At 37.3% G+C, this 19,154-nt stretch overlaps 3 protein-coding genes across 4 annotated transcripts; all 3 read right to left on the bottom strand.

Moving 5' to 3' along the window:
- Positions 1-1,041: 1,041 nt before the first annotated feature.
- Positions 1,042-3,096, bottom strand: LOC113289257. The gene is made up of 3 exons (XM_026538462.1): positions 2,685-3,096; positions 2,235-2,573; positions 1,042-1,689 (listed from the first exon to the last, which is right to left on the bottom strand). The coding sequence occupies exons 1-3, from the start codon at positions 2,979-2,981 to the stop codon at positions 1,174-1,176; spliced, it is 1,152 nt and encodes a 383-aa protein (XP_026394247.1). The 5' UTR covers positions 2,982-3,096; the 3' UTR covers positions 1,042-1,173.
- An 858-nt stretch (positions 3,097-3,954) lies between these two features.
- On the bottom strand, positions 3,955-5,694 carry LOC113289258 (probable polyol transporter 6). The gene is made up of 2 exons (XM_026538463.1): positions 5,558-5,694; positions 3,955-5,446 (listed from the first exon to the last, which is right to left on the bottom strand). Exons 1-2 carry the CDS (start codon positions 5,667-5,669, stop codon positions 4,050-4,052), a joined length of 1,509 nt encoding a protein of 502 aa, XP_026394248.1. The 5' UTR covers positions 5,670-5,694; the 3' UTR covers positions 3,955-4,049.
- Positions 5,695-7,784: 2,090 nt separating this feature from the next.
- LOC113289259 lies at positions 7,785-12,983 on the bottom strand. Of its 2 annotated transcripts, none has more exons than XM_026538465.1 (6): positions 12,815-12,983; positions 9,621-12,054; positions 9,432-9,510; positions 8,721-9,067; positions 8,464-8,562; positions 7,785-8,354 (listed from the first exon to the last, which is right to left on the bottom strand). In XM_026538465.1, exons 2-6 carry the CDS (start codon positions 11,976-11,978, stop codon positions 8,172-8,174), a joined length of 3,066 nt encoding a protein of 1,021 aa, XP_026394250.1. In that variant the 5' UTR covers positions 11,979-12,054; positions 12,815-12,983; the 3' UTR covers positions 7,785-8,171. The 2 variants fall into 2 exon arrangements, with proteins under 2 accessions (XP_026394250.1, XP_026394249.1); XM_026538464.1 differs by having other exon boundaries at positions 8,721-9,070.
- Between the last annotated feature and the right edge of the window lie 6,171 nt (positions 12,984-19,154).

Here is a 19,154-nt window from a genome sequence, read left to right on the forward strand (position 1 = left end):
AGCCCACCATACTGTAAAACGAATTATATCCCCAGTTTTCCTCCTTATAGTATTGCTTGATCCCTTATTCCTATTCCCTCCCAAATGGTTTCTCTAACTGTTTCTTGGAAAACCCATTGCAAGTTGTAGCGCTTCAGGAATAACATCCAAGCATTTCTCGTAGTTTTACAATGTAAGAAGATATGGTGATTAGGTTCACTTGCTTTTTTGCATAATAAACAACCATTAACCAGAATGGCATTTCTATAGGTATACATAGTCGCAGCACTATTATAACATAGATTCCATACGGAAAAAAATCATCTTCTGTGGAATTTTTGGATTCCATGACACTATAAGGAAACAAAAGCAAATCATCCTCCTTCAAAGCCTTGTAACACTCTGAAATCGAGAATGGTTTTCTGCCTTGCAGAAAAACTCTTTTATCTCCACCATTTCTAATGTCAAAATAATAAATTAGATTTCGTAAATGACATACATCCTCTACCTCAATCTTTCAGTTGTATGCAGAAAGCTAGATTCCAACTACCCTCACTGCTTAAGTTTAAACATTCCCTGAATAGCGGATCTTGTACTCTACTGATCTTGTAAAGTGCAAGGAAATGAGCTTTCAAATTTTGACCATTCACCCAGGAGTCTTTCCACTTTCCAGAATAATCGTTGTTACCAGTATTCACTTGTAATGTAGTACATTGTTGAATATGGATTAGGGGAAAAAGCATTTATGTTACCGCCAAACTTGTCATCAACCACTCTCCTCTAAACCGCATGTTGTTCATTGTCATACCTTCACATCCATTTAACATGTAAAGCTTCATTTATAATTCTTAACTTCCTTATTTTAACCGCCCCTCCTTAATGAGAGACTTGATCTCAACTATCAATAGTGAGCATATAAACATAACCGCGTTAAGATAGTTTAAATGAAAATGGATCATAAACCAAACTTTGAACACTTAATTGAGTTATGTGCTCGAGTCATTTACATTTCATTTTAATTGATTGTTCTAAGATAATATAATCTTATGTGTAAATATAACATCAACAAAAAACAAAAAAACTTTGTTGAATCAAAAATATATTTGTTTTGCTTAAACATGGAGGGGGGGAGTTCTCCCAATTCAAGCATATTTATATATACATGAAAATTTGTTAAGAGGCAAAATTCAAGATCTAATGGTAACTTTGTTGTTGTTTATCGTCATTGTCATCTTCCTTTTTAAGATCTGCTGGAGGTAAAAAACAATCCATAGACAACCCCCAGATATTAAAATCAACTTCCTCTATCGACCACGTTTCTTCCATTTTTCTCTTATGGTTGGCCGATCCTGTACCGTATCTAAATAACGTAACAACGGTTTTACCGCTGTGAGCTATATTTATTCCTTCAACGTATCTATAATCATCGATCATAGACTCCATACTGGTTTCCCAAAAGACATCTTCTCCGCTCTTTGTACTCATTCTGAGTAAATGGGAGTCTTCAAATTGAATCAAAAGTCCACTTTTCTGGCTGAAATAACCCCATATTGTGTGGTGAATGATTTCAAAAGTGTCGCTGCTCCGTGCTTGAAGAGATGTCGAGCTTGCATCCAGCTTTAGTATGAAACAGTCATTGTTGTTTATGATCCTCTCACCGATGCACACTGCATCCGAGAACAAATTTGCCGTCGACCGTGGGTCTAACCCCTGCATAGGGAAAACTCGCATCTTGTCTTTACTAGTATAAAGAAAAGAGGTATTTTGGTTGGTCACAAAAAGACAAAATAGCTTGGTGTAACCCTGATATTACTAATATGACCTTCAATATCAATTATCACTTCACATATTCCAGGGCAAAAAAGTACATTAAATCAATATTTATAATTCAACCTTACATATTTACATAGTAACATAAAGCCATTTTTAGAAAAAATATATAATAAAAATTTTAAAAACTTGATATTTTTTAAAATACATGCCGAATTTTTGTAAAATTAACATAATTAGAAAGTTCTTTAGATTACCTACGTAATGAATAAAAATAAGAATATTTAAATTTTATTTTACGAAAAAATATTATTATAGTCAAGTTTGGTGTTGTCGTTGTTTTATTCAAAAAAAAAATAAAAAAAAGTTTGGTGTTGTTAGAAGAGTAAAATCCAAGCATGTGCCACATGTGGCTTAACTAGTACCATAAAATTTAGGAGTCCTTTTGCACGATCAACATGATGTGGTAAATGATGTTTGCATACCTGCAGGAACCGGCGTAAGGGTCTAGGAGGTCCCCTGGATGCGTGTGATTGTTGAGTGGCGAATTGTCTCCAAACAACCTTACCGTTGCTTCCAGCACTCAATTTGCTGCCTGAAACAACGAGTTCGAGGTTCCAAAGGTCCGGGCTCTTTTGCCAAAGAACGAACCCGCCGATCTCACCATTTCCTCTCAAAGTTACACTATCACCGCCCATGTGAAATTCGGATGCACACATCTTTACCTGTCCTATCGCGTACATGCTATTCACCCCGTTGATCGCTTGCTGTCCTCCTACTGCAGCAATGTACGTATGCACGATATATTTCGCGGTCGAGGCTTGCTATACAATGATAAAACCAAACTGTGTCATAATACATTACATATCATCCCACGGCAAATACAAACCCGAGAAGATTCAACAAATGAAATGTAAAAATCAGGAAAACCTTACAATAGAACAATCTTTAATGGCACTGTTGACAGACTTTTCAGATTGAACTTGAAGAGGAAGGAGCGGAGAGCCGACGACATTGAGCAGGAGCTGCAACTCAGCGTTGCGTCCCGCAAGGGCTTGCTGCGATGCAGAAGACTTGTTCACGGATTGAGATTTCACCCAATTCCGCATATTTTGCCACCGAATGTCGGAATCTTTACTAGCGGTTTTACTAAACATCTCATCAGGGATGGGAACTTCAAGGACTGTATCAAGGCCATCTTCTTGATCAACATTAGGCCACAGCTTCCTCATGGAGTGGCTGAGAGAGAGAGAGATAAAGAGAGAGAAGGAGATGGAGAGGAATAGGGAGCCTTGAAGAAGGCAGTCTTTTCCCTTTCCTCGAACCTCTTTTACTTTGCTTAATTGAGCGTTTTGACTTTGAATCATGAAGAGAAAGAAAGAAGAAGATTTGGTGTTTAAACGGCTCTCCATGGTTGTAGCAGTCGTGTGGGCACGATTTTAACGGCCATTTCTTTCTTTTTCTATTTTATTATCATTAGGTTCTGACTCTTTACCCACTTAGTTAGATCTAATTGAATCCATCTGTATTAGACCTAAATTAGCAGTATACATAACTTAATTAGCCATGAAATCAAGCCCAGTTTGGCATGTATTCATGTCTATTTACGTTTGAGTTAATTTTCAACAAAACGTATCCGACATAGATTTTGGATGAATTGGTTACAGAATTTTTTCCCAACCGTACTGTTTTGCAGAGTATCCCATCACTAGGTACGTATATCTTTGCATTAACACTCTCTCACTAGCGAAGGAAGCTGAGTGTCTGATCACCTGACATGCATGGTCCGCATTACCACTTTCGTACCCTCTTGGCTTCATGTACTGGCCAACAAATTCCAAGAAAAATGTAAAAACATATCTTTTATCTTCTTTTTCATTTTTCCTTTAGTTAATGAGTAATTAGTTTGAAGTATTGCAAATCTATAGGAAAGGAGCACTTACACAGTTTCTTCCAGTATCTCTTAGTTGGGTCATAATAATTTGAGATTTTTTATATTTGGAATAAGTACTAATTAGGTTCCATAATAATGGTAACAAACCCATGTGACAAGTTTATTTTAGTCCTGTTAAGAACTAATTAATTATCTGGATTGTGAAATAGCAGGTGAAGACTCGAAACTTTGTTTCCTTGAGAAAATAATTGTGTCACTTCAACTGTTATACTCAAAACAAAAAAGACAGACAAAACGGACAAAACACTAGCTAGAAAGTTTCATTTCATTTCATTGATTTTCAGACTATCGTGTTGTACTAGTCAATTTACAAGAAGAAGAAAACGAAAAAAGAAGAAGATCTAATTTAACTACTTGATAATTCAGCTTTAGTTTTCAGCTCAATATCCGCTGACGACGACTTCCTAGTGAAAAGCTCCTCTATATCTTCTAAAGACTTGCCTTTGGTTTCAGGGCACAAGAAAAAGAAAAAGCACCAAGCAACTATTGCAACAGCTGAAAACAGGAAAAAGCTTCCCCCAATTGTGATAGCATTAGAAAGAGAAAGAAAACTCATCGATATACCAGCATTCGTGAGTCTGTTTACCGCGACGCCCAAACTAGCTCCCTGTGCTCTGAGTCTCAGGGGAAAGATTTCAGAACTATAAACCCATGTTATTGGTCCAAGTCCAATTGAGAAGAAAGCTACAAATGTGTATGTAGCTACGATACTCAAGCATAACGCCCATAAGATCTGTTCTTTTGAGTGTTCTGCTATTGTTAAACTAAATCCAAGTGTTGCCAGGGCAACGATCATACCGCCTACGCTCGTTAACAACAGGCGCCTTCGTCCGGCTTTGTCTAGCATGAATGTTGCCACCAGGATACAGGTTGTTTTAGTAAGGCCAACTCCAATAGTGGCAAGCAAGAGCTTGTGCTTGTCAATAACTCCTGCTTTCTTGAAAATTCTTGGACTGTAAAGAACAACTGCTTCAATCCCTGTTGCATGTTCGAAGAAGTGTATCCCGATGCAAGCTAGTAAGATCCAACGAACAGGAGGTGAAGGTTTTAGGATTTCTTTCCAAACACCTTTTCCTCCTTTCTTGTCATCGGGAATCTTTACGACGTCGTCTGTGCAAGATGCATCAATACCAGCGGCCATTTTTATGTCTTGAAGCCTGTATTCAGCTTCTTCTTTTGTGTTAGATACTAGTAATAAAACTTTCTTAGCTTCACCAACTCTGCCTTGCATCACCAACCATCTTGGTGATTCAGGCATTTTAAGAATACCGGCCATTAAGGCCAGTGAAGGAATTCCGGCGACTCCAAGCATCATTCTCCATCCAAGCGTTAGAGACAAATGCGAAAAGAAATAATTTGAAATGTAACCTAACAATATACCAAGACTGATACAAAGTTCGGGCAAAGACATTAAAAGTCCTCGATAAGATGGCGAAGATATCTCAGCTGAATAAACTGGTGCAAGTAAAAGTGCAAAACCAACACCAATACCCGCAATGCACCTTCCTGTCATTAGAATTGCATAGGTGGGTGCGTATCCCATTAGAACCGCACCAACCAAGAAGATGAAAGAAGCAACAACAATCGTATAACGCCGACCGATCCAATCTGAAGTTCTACCAGCTAAGAGAGAACCCACAAATGCACACAAGTTGAGAATTCCTGCAAGAACTTCAACTTGGGTATCGTTTATTTTTAGATCTTCTTTTATGAAGATCATAGCTCCACTCATAACTCCAGTATCTGCAATAACAAACCATAAACCATCAACTTTTGAAATCCTTCATCATAACATGAGAAGCAAAAAACTAAAATATAAGAAATTAAGATGAGAAATGAGAAGAATATACATACCATAGCCAAAAATGATGGAGATCATGGAAGCAACAATAGCACAACCACAAGCATACTTGTTCATCTTGTGTTGGTGATCTCCCTTCATGGCTGATTCCATTTTGTCTAGCATAATGAAATTTTTGGTGATTCCTAAATCTCTATCTGTCTCTTCAGTTACTCCTCATCAACTCGACTTAAATAAGGGAAACAATTAAGGATCTCTTTCATTTGGATAAAGACTGCCAAGTAAGCCAACCAAATAAGACTTTTAATAAACTAAGAACACTAGGCTACTAATCTCACAAGTGTATCAACCGTTACAATTTAGATGATCCTGTTTCCGTTTCTTTTGGTGGGTCAGGAGTGCGGGGATTGAAACAGCATATGAAACAAACACACTCATCAATCAGTTTTGTAGTCAAAACCAAATACATTGATGAATCCAAAAAGTGCTAAATATTTTAATTCAACGAGACAAGAACACCCCATTTTAAGATATTTTGATTTGATTCTCTTGTGATTTTATCCAGTAGGGATTATTATTATTACTGACTTGTTTTAAGTTATCCATTTATTACTTCAAGATAAGTAGATAATTACCAATGTCCCCGGAGTTTACTGCAGGATCTCAATTTTATCCAGAATTTTAGAATCTACTACATTTATTCGGAACAGAAATTCTAACTATAGTACTGGTTTCTGGATAATATTGTTAAGTACTGACATTTCATTTCCATCTACAAGTCTCAGAAAAATATTGCAGTCTGGTTTTCTATATGCTGTGTACGACCCACATGCCCATACGCATATCGGCATATGCCTAGAATCATCACATTCTTCAATGAAGGTTTGCACCATAAAATTCCTTTAAGAAGATATTACTAGACCTTCTTGCGTCAATAATATAGTCTCCACTCGACTCCTAAGAGCATCCACAGTCGTGACCAAATTCGGGGACTATACCCAAATTTGGTCCAAAAACCAGCCACAGTGGAAGGGACTAAAGCTATATATGGTATGGAAAATTAGGGTTTGAGACTAAAACTAGTCGTCAACCCAGACCAAACCCAAGTATAGTGGGACGAAGATATAATGAGCGTATGGTTTAAGCGTAAGTATAAGGGCCGCTTGACAGTGGGGCGTTTATTAAAAGGGCGCTTGAGATGAGGCGGTGATATAAAGGGCGCTTGATTGAGGCGAGAGTATTATCAGCGCCTGATTGGGGCGAGAGTATTATTAGCGCCTCACATCAAGCGCATATACTATCACCGCCCAACATATACAATAATTACTCCCCCAACAAGACGTTTGCTATAAGTCCGCCTGCTGATCGGGCGTAGTATTTCATTTCCGTCTGCTGATTGGGCGTAGTCTTTCATTTCCGTCTGTTGCCAGGCGTTAGTAATACTCACGCCCAACACCAGGCGTTCAAAATACATTCGTCCCATACATACGCCCACAATACCAACGCCTGACCATTGTACGCTCATTGTATATCCGTTCCATTTCATACGTTGTTATTTTGTTCGCCTGACTAAATTTTAGTCTTTCACCACTACGCTTGACCTCTGAAAATGCCAAATAAATTTAGCTTTTGGTATGGCGTTTGGTCTTTAGTCCCGTTTATGATTGTGGTTGCTCTAAGAAGGAATCTCTTAAGGATAACTCCAACTACACTAGATAATGACATAAAAATATCGAGCCCCTCCCTTAATTTGAACTCTCCTATCTACCATTGTCAAACTCCGCCAGAAGATGCGGAAGTTTGTCAGTATGAATGGGGATAATCCCCATAAGATAACCAAAAGCGAAAGGGAGGTGACATAGGCACCGAATTTGACCATTGACATTACATTCATTAATCACTATCTGTTTTGACTCTTTAAGTTGAGATAAGAGAGTGGCTTTCTCGATTAGGCTACTTATCTTTTGTTTTTGTGGCTGGAAGATAAGGTATTCCATCCGTCCCTTGGCTATTCACATTAGAGTTGGACTTTAGAGGCATAGCTGGGGCACCACACTGGCCGGATGACCTCTGAAGCTCAAAGATAACGCATGCTTATTTTGTATCAAATGGTCCTCTAATACTTCGGGAAATTAATTACCTCCCTTAAAGTCCCGACTCCTGACTTTACTGAACCCATTATAGAAATCCTACTTTAAACTACAACTCAGTTAGCCCAACTGAGTAACTTCGCGATATTGATATACAAAGATAAAGAAGAAGCTGAAATGAAATCTGAAAATTGTAATGTTTTATTTATTAAAAAATCTAGTTTACAGAAGCCGTATTAGGAACAGTGGTTCAGCTCAACATCTACATCAAATGTTGAGTACAACACACATGGTGAAAAATGTCCCCTGAATGCACTTCAACAACAGTTATGAATTCATCTCTTGGATGCATAATATAAATAAATCATTTCTTAAGTTACAGCTCAGCAATACTGGGTACAATACAAGCCTAAATGAATACTGCCCATTTAACAGCAGTGTGGTTCGCGTAACTTCAACACCTCAATGATACTTCACAGGCCGTTCCGAATTTCTTTATTGGAGACTTGCAGCCATCAGTTAACATTTCCAAGGTCAAGGTTGTAATGTACAAGTGAATTCGACTACCTCAGTTTTTCTAGATAGCTGTTTCACTTTCAGGACCTAAAAGATATTCATGATCATCTTTGAAAATCTTGACATGGCAGAGGTTACCACCAGTTTCATCAGCAAATGTTATTTTTCTTCTCTTTCTGTGGACCTCATTGCCAGACGGTGATGATGATGCAGCAGCAGCAGCAGCTTTTAACTCTGTTGTTTTCTATTATCAGAATGAAAATGTAATCAAGATCAGACATGTCACGCGCTAACAATAAATAATTTCCTTAAATATCACAATTTCAGTAGAGTGGGCAAAGGCAGAAACTAACCAAAATTTTGCAGAAACGATTGCAGTCCTTGGACATCATGGAAAGCCATTTTTTTGTAGTTTCTTCGGCTTCTGCTGCATTTTCAGTAGCCATCCTCATCTGTCCAACAACAAAAAAAAAATCAATCAAGACATTAAATTGAAACAAAGAGAACCAATAAATGCCTTTTTCATGATGAGTGAACGCTGGCATTAATTCGACCTTACAAGGAAAAGCATAAATTTTGATTGCACATATGTACATATCTGCTTGCATACCTTGTCAACAGTATATTTCAATTGTGTAGATGAACATGAATCAGTTTGCAAAGTTTCCACGAGCAATGATTGTTCAACAATCTCTTTCATAGATTTTAACTGCTTCATGAGCTTCGTTGCTAGAACCTCAATGTCATGCATCTGCCTCTGCGTGAATGAAACAGCTTTGTCTGCACAAGTCTGGATGGATGCACCTTCAGAGCAATGACGTGGTACCATAAATGAAACATTTGGAGCCTTGAGAATGCCTTTAGGAACCAGTTGTGCAGATCCATTCTTCATCATCTTCCGTTTCTTAAGGACTCCATCAGAGTTCATTTTGACTTTGGGTCCTATAATACGTATTCCTGCTGATGAAACCTTACGTTAGAACATTATAAGGACAAGCACGACAATTCCTATCATCAAAATAAACTCAAATTCCATTGCAAAGGAACAAGAGAGAAGTAAGCATCTGACTTCTGCAGACTGATAAAGACAATGGAAGGTAATCCTACATGACAGGACAAAGAATTTTGGTAAATTTCCTATAGAATAACATCTTTTTTCTACTGAAGTTTGAAGCAGTATTCTGAAATGGAGCAAATAATTAGCTCATATAGTTAAGTAGAATGAGTGGTACTGATGAAATTGACTTCAGAGTTATGAACATTTAAGGTGTGACCAATTTCTCATGACACGCAAAAGATGTACACTGATTTGAAAGCTTACTCGACGGTTTTATCTTATCATATAGTTCATCAGCATCCACAGCTTGAAGAAGCTTTTCCTGAGAAGATGGTGAAATGGCCTGAAATTTGTTTACGACAAACCACTTTCAGTAACTGAAGACAAAACAAGTAGATATAAATACAAAAATGAAATAAAACGAATGGATAGTATAAGGTATACAACCCTCACCTTTCTGGCTGAAAATAACCTTTTTGGAGGATAATCTAGCTTTCGACCATGGTTATCCTCAAGGTCTTCCATGACTGCAACCCTGTTGATGGCATCAGGACTGGTGACAGTAGAACAATCTAGTACTTCATCGACATCCGTCACTGGTTCAGCAGTTACTGGAGATGAGCACTTCTCTACAGGCTGGACTGTGGGTGAATGATGATGGCCTACAGAATCTGAATCAGTTCCAAGACTTGAACATGGAGTAGAATTCTGTGATGACATGAAAGAAATTCCAGCATTAACAACATTGTCATCTGTAATAAGAGGTTGATCCTCCTTACTGTCACTTTCACCTATCATCTCAGAATTACTTCCATCACAACCAGCAGCAATTTGTTCACTTTCAGACATTTGCGTCACAGTCTCAATATCCACCAAGCATGTTATTCCCTTGGTACAAGATTCTTCTTGGCCACTTCTACATATCTCAGCCCCGGAATGAATTCTTTCACTGACAACTTCTGTTTTGTTGCAAGGTAAAATTGGATAACCAAAAATACTGTCATGCTCAAATTTGTTTTCAGGGATACAAAAAGAGTCTTCAATGGCTCCAAGTTCTGCTCTTGCAGGGATAGGTCTAGCCACATCACCCTCGTTTTTAGATTGTAGTTCAGGATAAGAAGGATTACCATAACTACTAAGCAGCTGAAGTTCCACATCTATAATTCCAACGATCTCAGCATCACTTAAGGAAAGAATCTCGTTGTTAGAGTCCAATTCAGGGGGAGAAGGAGAATCTTGACTATTTTGCGGATGAAGTTCCACATCTGTAACTCCCTTAACAATCTCAGCATCACTTCTGGAAAGACCTTTCTTAGAAGAAGAATCAAGACTGCTAAATTGCTGAAGTTCCACATCTGTAAATCCCTTAATAATATCAGCATCACTTATGGAAAGACCCTCGTTCTTAAATTCCAATAATACAGTGGAAGAAGGATAATCTTGACTACTAATCTGCGGAAGCACCACATCAGTAATTCCTGCAACAATGTCAGCATCAATCATGCAAGGACCTCCATTCTCGGATTCAAATACAGGGAAAGAAGGAGAATCTTGACTACGAATCTGCAGAAGCTCCACATCTTTAATACCTACGACAATCTCAGCATCAATAATGGAAAGACCCTTGTTCTCAGATTCCAACACTGGCGAAGAAAGATAATCCTGACTACTGAGCTGGGGAAGCTCCACGTCTGTAGTTTCTTTAACAATCCTAACATCACCTCTGGAGAAACAAAGAGGCATAACAAGCCCCACAGGTCCAAATGGTTCCTCATGAACAGCATTTGAACTTTCTTTAATCAATATAGTTGATGCCCCAGTCTCCAAGCATTCAAAAGGAACCTCATTTATAACACAACTAGGAGCCTCTTCAGTTACAAAAGTAAATCTTCCAGACCTCAACTCATTTCCATTAACTGTCGAGGGTATATGATACTTATCTTCACCGAAATCCATATCTGAATAAGACATATACAGATAACTACCAGCAACAGATACCACATTAGCATCTGTTCCCAAAGGCTCTGACTTGATATCAATGGGTTCATGAACAATGCATAGAGAAGTTGCAGACGCTTTAGCTGAAGAAGTTTGTTCCTCTGAATCGCCATTAAGCCACCTGGGTACTTCATACGACAAAAAACCAGAAGAACCTGTATCTAAATCAGACATACTTGTAGAACCATCAGCAAGACTTACCAAATCATTAAGAGATTTGAAACTCTCAACCTTAACATCAGAATGTGTATGTATACTCTCGACAGTTTCCAATGATTCTTGAGGAGAGTGGGGGATATTTTCAGGGAATGTTTCCTGAGAGACTGGAGATGTAAATACACATTTCTGGAAGCAACTTTGTTTAAGCTTTTTCTTCGACAGCTTCAGTTTCAAACTACTGATGGGTTCCTCTAGGTCAGCTTCATCTTCCTTCCGTTGCTCATCTGTGTAGCTAATCTCAATAGAGGTATCAGTAGGAAAGAAGCAAGTATTTTTATCATTATTTTCCATTTCTGTAAGTTTCTTCCTCTTTGCTTTGCATCTCCTCTTTATCTCTCCCAAAGAGATGTCAGCAGGGATAATTTCCTCACAGTCACTCACCGTTTCAGTCCTGAACCTATCAGACCTAAAAGGTGAACCGGAGATTGCTGCCTTTCGTTGCTTATTGTTTGAATCTTCAGACTCATATATGCTTTTAAGGGGCTTGAACTTCAATGCTGGTCTTCCTAAAGAATTCACATTGATAATTTTTGACACCAGCCCACCCATTATCGCCTGAATATAATGAACATCACTCGACCCATTTAACTCCATAGACAAAGCCTATGATCAGGTGTCCAGTTATAGTATGAAGCAAAAAATAGAGATGCAGAGCACAAAAGCACTCAACCTGCAACAAATTGTAATTGAATAAAAGTGTGCCAATGTATGATCAAACAAACTTGACCCCAATAAGGGAACAAATACAATCAAGTGAAAATTGTCCCGTAACCGTAACACTGCTAATTTTTCATTAGTTAAAACAGAAAGGATTTTAAGGTTACCCTGCCCTAGGTATTGTTATCCAGTAGCGGGAAATTCCCTTTCTTATAACTAGCACTGTTTATAGACTAAAATTCCTTCTACATTGATAATTTGGAAAAAGAAACTACTTTCCCCTAGGAATAAAATCCAATATCCATAATTAGTCAGTATTCTCACAGACCTGAACCTTTGATGGGACCTATACGTATCTAAGAAAACCCTAATTAACCTATAAGATTTTCTTTCTCAAGCATTTTCACAAATACATATAATGCAATTATAAATCTCCCAAATGCAAAATTAAAAACCCTAATTTATCCATACACAAGCATAAACAAAAAGATGATTAAGGGTACTAAAATGAATCTCATTCACAACCCTTTGACGAAGTATATCTTGATAACAGTAAAATAACAGAAAACCCTAGGTTCAGAACATTCTATTTAATTAATTTTGAAGGAAAATCCAAGATCTATGACCGAAAAATCGAAAGAAAAATAAAAGATCTGATATTTGACAGGAATACCAATGTCAGTGATAGATGCATAACATGAAGATTAGATTCAAAAGAAGCTTAAGAAATATCAGAAATAACTTGATGGGTTTAATAGAGAATATGAACTCACTTGAGATTAGAGACTCCACTTTAGATCTGAGCGACTGAGCTGTTGTATGCACCTGAGAAAGAGAGGAAAGAGAGGGAGAGTGGGATTTTGGAGGGAGAGATCTGGTTCACTGGTTTTTGGAAACACCAAATGGAGTCTAATAGATGAAGGGAAGAAATCTCCCGCCAAATATTAGGCGGGAAATCTATAAATAAAATATTCAGAAATTTGTCGCGGGTAATATAAGAATTAGTTAATTGGACTATCTTCATTGTATATCATTATAGATGCATCTTTCGATCATAACCGTCTCTGCTTCTGAAGTGTGAAGGTAACTTTAGATCTACGGATGAACATTGTCGGTGATACGCCATTTGGATCCAACGAATCGAACCCTTGTCCTCTTGGCTCTGGGCTATTCACACCCTAGTTAGCGATTCCGATTTCGACAAGCATACGGAACGGCGAATGTATGAGTATTATTCTGATTCGTGAAAGTTGAATTTGGATAAAAATCCGGTCAATCGTTCGTGATTCGGTAGTAATTCAAAACGGCATATACACGTGTAAAAGATAAAGATCAGAAAGCTCTAGAGAAAACTAGAATGGTGTAATGGTCGGTTAACTCTGCCTATAAATAGGTAGTTCATGAGCAAAAAACATAATAAACAATGAGTTTAAGAGAAGTCTTGTTTCAACTTCTAGTTTACTAGGAGCTCTATACGAACAATTCTTATTATATGCTCGTATATTTCCGCAATATTATCTGAGTGTTCTAAAATCTAACAATTTATCACCACTAAATCTAAATTTAAAATGTTTAATTAAGCAAAACTGAAAAAAAAATTTAAACCTTGATATCTCTAATTTACTAGGAGCTCTATACTAATTATTCTTGAGTTTCTTTTTTTCCATATGCAACATCGTATTGCAACCAACAAGGTTTTCCAGATACGGCTAAACAGCTTATTACTCCAATTTTGACTTCAAAGTTTAAAAGTTAGTGCTAATATTACAACGACAATGTTGTTAAAGTAGCATTTCATACTTGGCCATATGAAGACTCAACGATCATCATATTCTTAAATCTAGTTGTGTCTGATGTAATTATCTCTTATCTTGTTGGTGCATATTTTTATTCGGATATAAAATAACGTTGAAGCTCGATTCTCTCAGGTGTCTGCACTCATGCTATCTATCTACGTATTAACTGCATCTATTAAGTTAAGTATTGATTCTCTATCTTACCTTAACGGTTTTAAGAAAGTTATTGATGGTTTGATTAAAGTTTTTGAGAGTCGTTGTTGTAGTAAATAGGATTCGAACTCAAAGATTTGTGAAGATTAAATTTAAAGATTTAATAAAATTATATACAAAAAAAAATATTAACAATGGGCGAGAGGTACTGGGACTAAGGATTTAGCCGAATTCACTACACAGGGTTCATTCATATATTCTTTGACAATTTAAAACTCAATAAAATTAACATGGACTCTGATTTTGCCAAGATAGATTCTCAAAACATCGATCATAAGTCCTAAGCATGATGTATCAAAACACCTAAACTAAGCATACATCATCAAATTAAATAACAACCAATTAATTCAAATCATATTTCAATTTTAAATTAATGCAAAAGTCATAAAAAAAATATAATAAATTTACCTGTGTATGAAATTCACCCTCCTCCGTCGTCCCAGTGTTGGGTTTAACTCATCATGATAAAAACACGCTCAAAATATTTATTTATTGCTCAAATGGTGTTTACAATGAAGAGAAGAAGAGAAAATGGTGTAAACAGCTAATGTGCGACCCACATGAAGCGTCACAAAAGAATGATAAAAGAGAAGTGCTATTGTCGCTGTGGTTCTAAGACCCACACCTACGACCCACGCCCATGAGTCTGTTTCACTGTTGATAAACGACTGTTCCTGCGAGTCTGTTCTTCGTGTTCTTGGTATTCTTCATCACCAGCAGGAGCAGAAACAGTGTTTCATCAACTCTTGATTTCTCGCTCCTGAGCTCTCCTATCGACCCCAAACTCTCGACACCCCCTCTAGGACTCCCAGGGAACCTATTTAAACCAAAAACACGCGTTGAATCTCCTCCATTAATCCCAAATAATCTTCTTTTACTCGGGATATTGTCTTTCCTTTTTCAAAGAAATACAAGATTTTCTTTCCTTTAATTCCTCTTCCGCGCTTCTGTTGATGTGGAACACACTCCAAACAAGTTTCTACAGCATCCCAACTCCATCCAAACACGTACAAACACGCTGAATCCCGTGAACAACTCTTCCCTGCACGTATTCCCCTTTTTCCAGCTCGTGGATTGCCTAGCCAATTCAAGCCAATTATGGTCGAACCAAACACCCATACCATCTTTATTATGATATATCACATCTTTCCACAAAGTTTCAGCTATTGAATCGCACAAAATCACGTCCAAATGCAATCGAGAAAATCTGCCAGTGAAGAGCAAATATTTTTCCCGCCAAAATATTTTTTTGAATTTGTGAAGAAGGTCACCCCTTATCTAGTGGTCGCTCCCTTATCCGTTGCTGGAGTCCGAATAACACATGTCCCTTGGGGTGCCTTTAGTAATTTTTCTGGGTTCCTCCGGTGCATTTCTGGGGTGTCTTTAGTACTCTATCCTAGGGTGTAAAACACCACTTTTCGAGCCAATTTCGCCGCAAGAGCTTATTTTTCCAAAAACATCTACAAAAACATAAAATAACACAATAAGTATTTAATCGAGTCTAACAATACAGAACATTGAGAACAAAATAGACACATAAATGCGTCTATCAAATACCCCTCAAACTTATTATTTGCTAGTCCTCGACCAAAACCAATAAAAAATAAATAAAACCGAGTTAATCTCGGGAGGGTTTACCAGAGGTGTGCCCACAAAACCATTACTCCAGACCCTAGCTATCTATGCAGAACCTTGGAAGGCACTAAAGAATCTCCTTGGTTGGCATACTTATTGACTACAGGAGGAAGTACCCTGATGCGAAATTCCAATTGATGTACACGAGTTTGCACTCAAGCATACTAAAATTCAAATAAAGTGACAGAGCTCTACTCAGATAGTTTCTGGACATCATAAACCGGAGTCAACCAATCACATGGATAGATTAAGAAGATGGATGTAGAGAAAAATGTGGATGATGTTGACTAAGGTGAACCAAGAAGATACCGAACATACCCTTGCTTAAGACAACTACATCTAGTTGTGGTTCAGGTTCAGGCTCTATAAAAGGGTCTAAATAAAAGGTTTTCATCGGTTGGATTTCCTCAAAGCTAAGATCTGGTTCAGGTATTAGAGTCTGTAAAAACTCAACTAAGAACTTAGAAGCACATAACAACAACCTGAATAATTGGGGGTCCTCTAAGTCAATTATATTTGACTCACAAAGTTGACCATAATGAGAGTAGTGGTCATTCTTAAGCAAATGTGTCGATTCTAATTTCCTAAAGCATTTAGGTTTAGTCTCATAACTTAATATTCGACACATTTGGAATATAAACGTTCCCACAGTTGGAAGAAAACTATTTGGTGGGAAAACAAAGTCAATCTGGGGATCATATCCTGGGAAAACCACATCAACCAGAGGATGGGTTTCTAACGACTGAACTTCTTCCTAGACGTCATTAGGTTCGGGAAAACGAGTATGAAGGTAATTTTGTAAAATTGTCGAGGCAGAGATATCAAGTCCTAAGTGAAGGGACTTTCTGAGAGTTAAAGGTAAGGCACTAAGAAGGTGATAATCACCCCCAAACTTAGAGTTTTCAGTGTCTCTAGATAGACTAGTTACAATCTCCCTAATTTCTGGATCATTAGATTCTTGAAAATGGTCAATTGATTCTTCTAATTTATTATCAGGTAGTGCATCTTTACTCATCTCTACGGGTATATCTTCTTCATCTAATACTATTGTTTCTAAGTCGCTAGACTCTAAAACAGCATTTTCGGAATAAACCCGTTCCTCTAAACCACTATCGGCTTCGTAATCAAAAGGAAAAACTACATCATCTAAAACGGTGGTATCCCTAATCAAATCCTCGTCCTTTTGAATAGGTGAATCATCATAAAAATTATTTGGATTTGAACTAGAAATAATATAATCATTATAAAGCTCAATTGGATTAATAGATTCCTGATCACTATGCCTACATATTTCAGATTCTTCATCGCTACTATCCTCATCATCATAATAGTACAAAGATGATTGAACCTTATCTAAATAAGTAGTGTCTTTTATTCTAGCCTCGTCCTCTAAATCAGGCAAATATTCACTATTGATACCAAGGGTAGAATTAGAAACCCTATTTTGGAAATTTAGATTATTTCGAGCAGCATTAGCCAACTGTTCATTTTCTTCCTCTAGACGTGCCTGAATTTCACTGAGCATAACACTTATACGTTCACCACTCTCGTTTATCATCTCATAATATCGTGTACACTCTTCTTTTGAACTATTCATTGCAACTAAACGTTTATACGTCCTTTGAATCCGTTGTTGGGTCTCTTCTAGAGATGGAACAGGTTCAGAAATATCATAATCAGGACTAGTTTCCAAAAACGAGTAACCAGTACTACAATGTTCCTGATTTTCTTGCTCGTAAGACCAATTCACGTGTGGATAGTAATTGGGCTCACCATGGTATGAACCATAACCTTGAAAAGGTTGGCGTTCCCAACTACTATTCCCACCATGGTCATAAAAATGATGATGTCCATATTCAAATTCAGATCGATACTCATTGTATTGGCTTCTGTCATACCAGTTCGACATTCTTAATTACAAGGGAATTATATACAATCACAAACAAGGATGACTCGACCAAATCAAATATATTGATTTCTAGCAAACAAAAAGCATGATGGCTCCACTTAGATTGTTTTTTAGACCAGCTTCTATTCCTTCGAAAAGGAATTCGTTACAATTTGAGCACACCCCTCTGGAATCAATCCGAGCTACTGTAAGTTGAATCGAGGCGAGGGAAGCTCAGTGGAGCTTTGATACCCAAAGCCTCACCGGTATTACAAGGCGGCGCAGTCACGCATTCAACTTACAGAAACCATCAAGAACTTTGAAGTATGCTTAAAAGAGTAACCAATATTTTTCGAAAGATTTTCCTACCAAGCTCGTTACCCTATCGGTCTCGTTCTAATCAAATTTTAAGCTTGGGTTCGCGTTAGGTTTCGTTTTCCTAAGGCGGGCAAGAAGGGAACGGTGATGAAATCCCAACCCTTATCTTATATGGCCAGTTCTTGCCCTTTACTAGGAAATTAAAGTAGCCGGTTCAGTCCTCAACATATAATCACCTTAAGGCAGACAGTAAACCCGCTGACAGGAGATTCGCGGGTGTTTAGAAGTTTACCTCCCGTATCAGACGGGCGAAGAACCGTTGTAGTCGACTCGGTCCACTGACTCCGGTGTCAGTGTGCGAACCCGAGGGGCCGAAACGATATTGTAATCGTCTTCCTTCCCTGCAAACAGTTTATATTTAAATTTTTTTTTTTTTTATATAACCCTTCCGTAGGGTTTAAAATTAAAATAAATTGTCCAAAGTCCAGTCCAATGAAAAGAAATACAAAAAATAATAATAATAATTACAAAAATAAAATAAAATGGAAAGTCTCTTAAAAAAAAATAAAAAAATAAAAAAATAAATCTCTCTTTCTTTTTTCTCTCTCTTTTTTCTTTATTTTTTTTGCTTTGTCCTTTTTCCTTCTCTTTTAGCTTTAAGCTTTGATTCCAAGGTCTTTAGTATCCAACTTCAAACCTGTAATACAAAGACACAACCAAAGAGACGTAAAAGAACAAATGGAATAATAAAAAATAATAAAAACCTAAAAATTCTACCTAAGCACAAATCCGCGTCGGCGGCGCCAAAATGATTAAAGTTTTTGAGAGTCGTTGTTGTAGTAAATAGGATTCGAACTCAAAGATTTGTGAAGATTAAATTTAAAGGTTAAATAAAATTATATACAAAAAAAATATTAACAATGGGCGAGAGGTACTGGGACTAAGGATTTGGCCGAATTCACTACACAGGGTTCATTCATATATTCTCTGACAATTTAAAACTCAATAAAATTAACATGGACTCTGATTTTGCCAAGATAGATTCTCAAAACATCGATTCTAACTCCTAAGCATGATGTATCAAAACACCTAAGCTAAGCATACATCATCAAATTAAATAACAACCAATTAATTCAAATCATATTTCAATTTTAAATTAATGCAAAAGTCATAAAAAAGAATATAATAAATTTATCTGTGTATGAAATTCACCCTCCTCCGTCGTCCCAGTGTTGGGTTTAGCTCATCATGATAAAAACACGC

The sequence above is a fragment of the Papaver somniferum genome, chromosome 6 (genome assembly GCF_003573695.1).
Source record: "Papaver somniferum cultivar HN1 chromosome 6, ASM357369v1, whole genome shotgun sequence".
Taxonomy (NCBI): domain Eukaryota; kingdom Viridiplantae; phylum Streptophyta; class Magnoliopsida; order Ranunculales; family Papaveraceae; genus Papaver; species Papaver somniferum.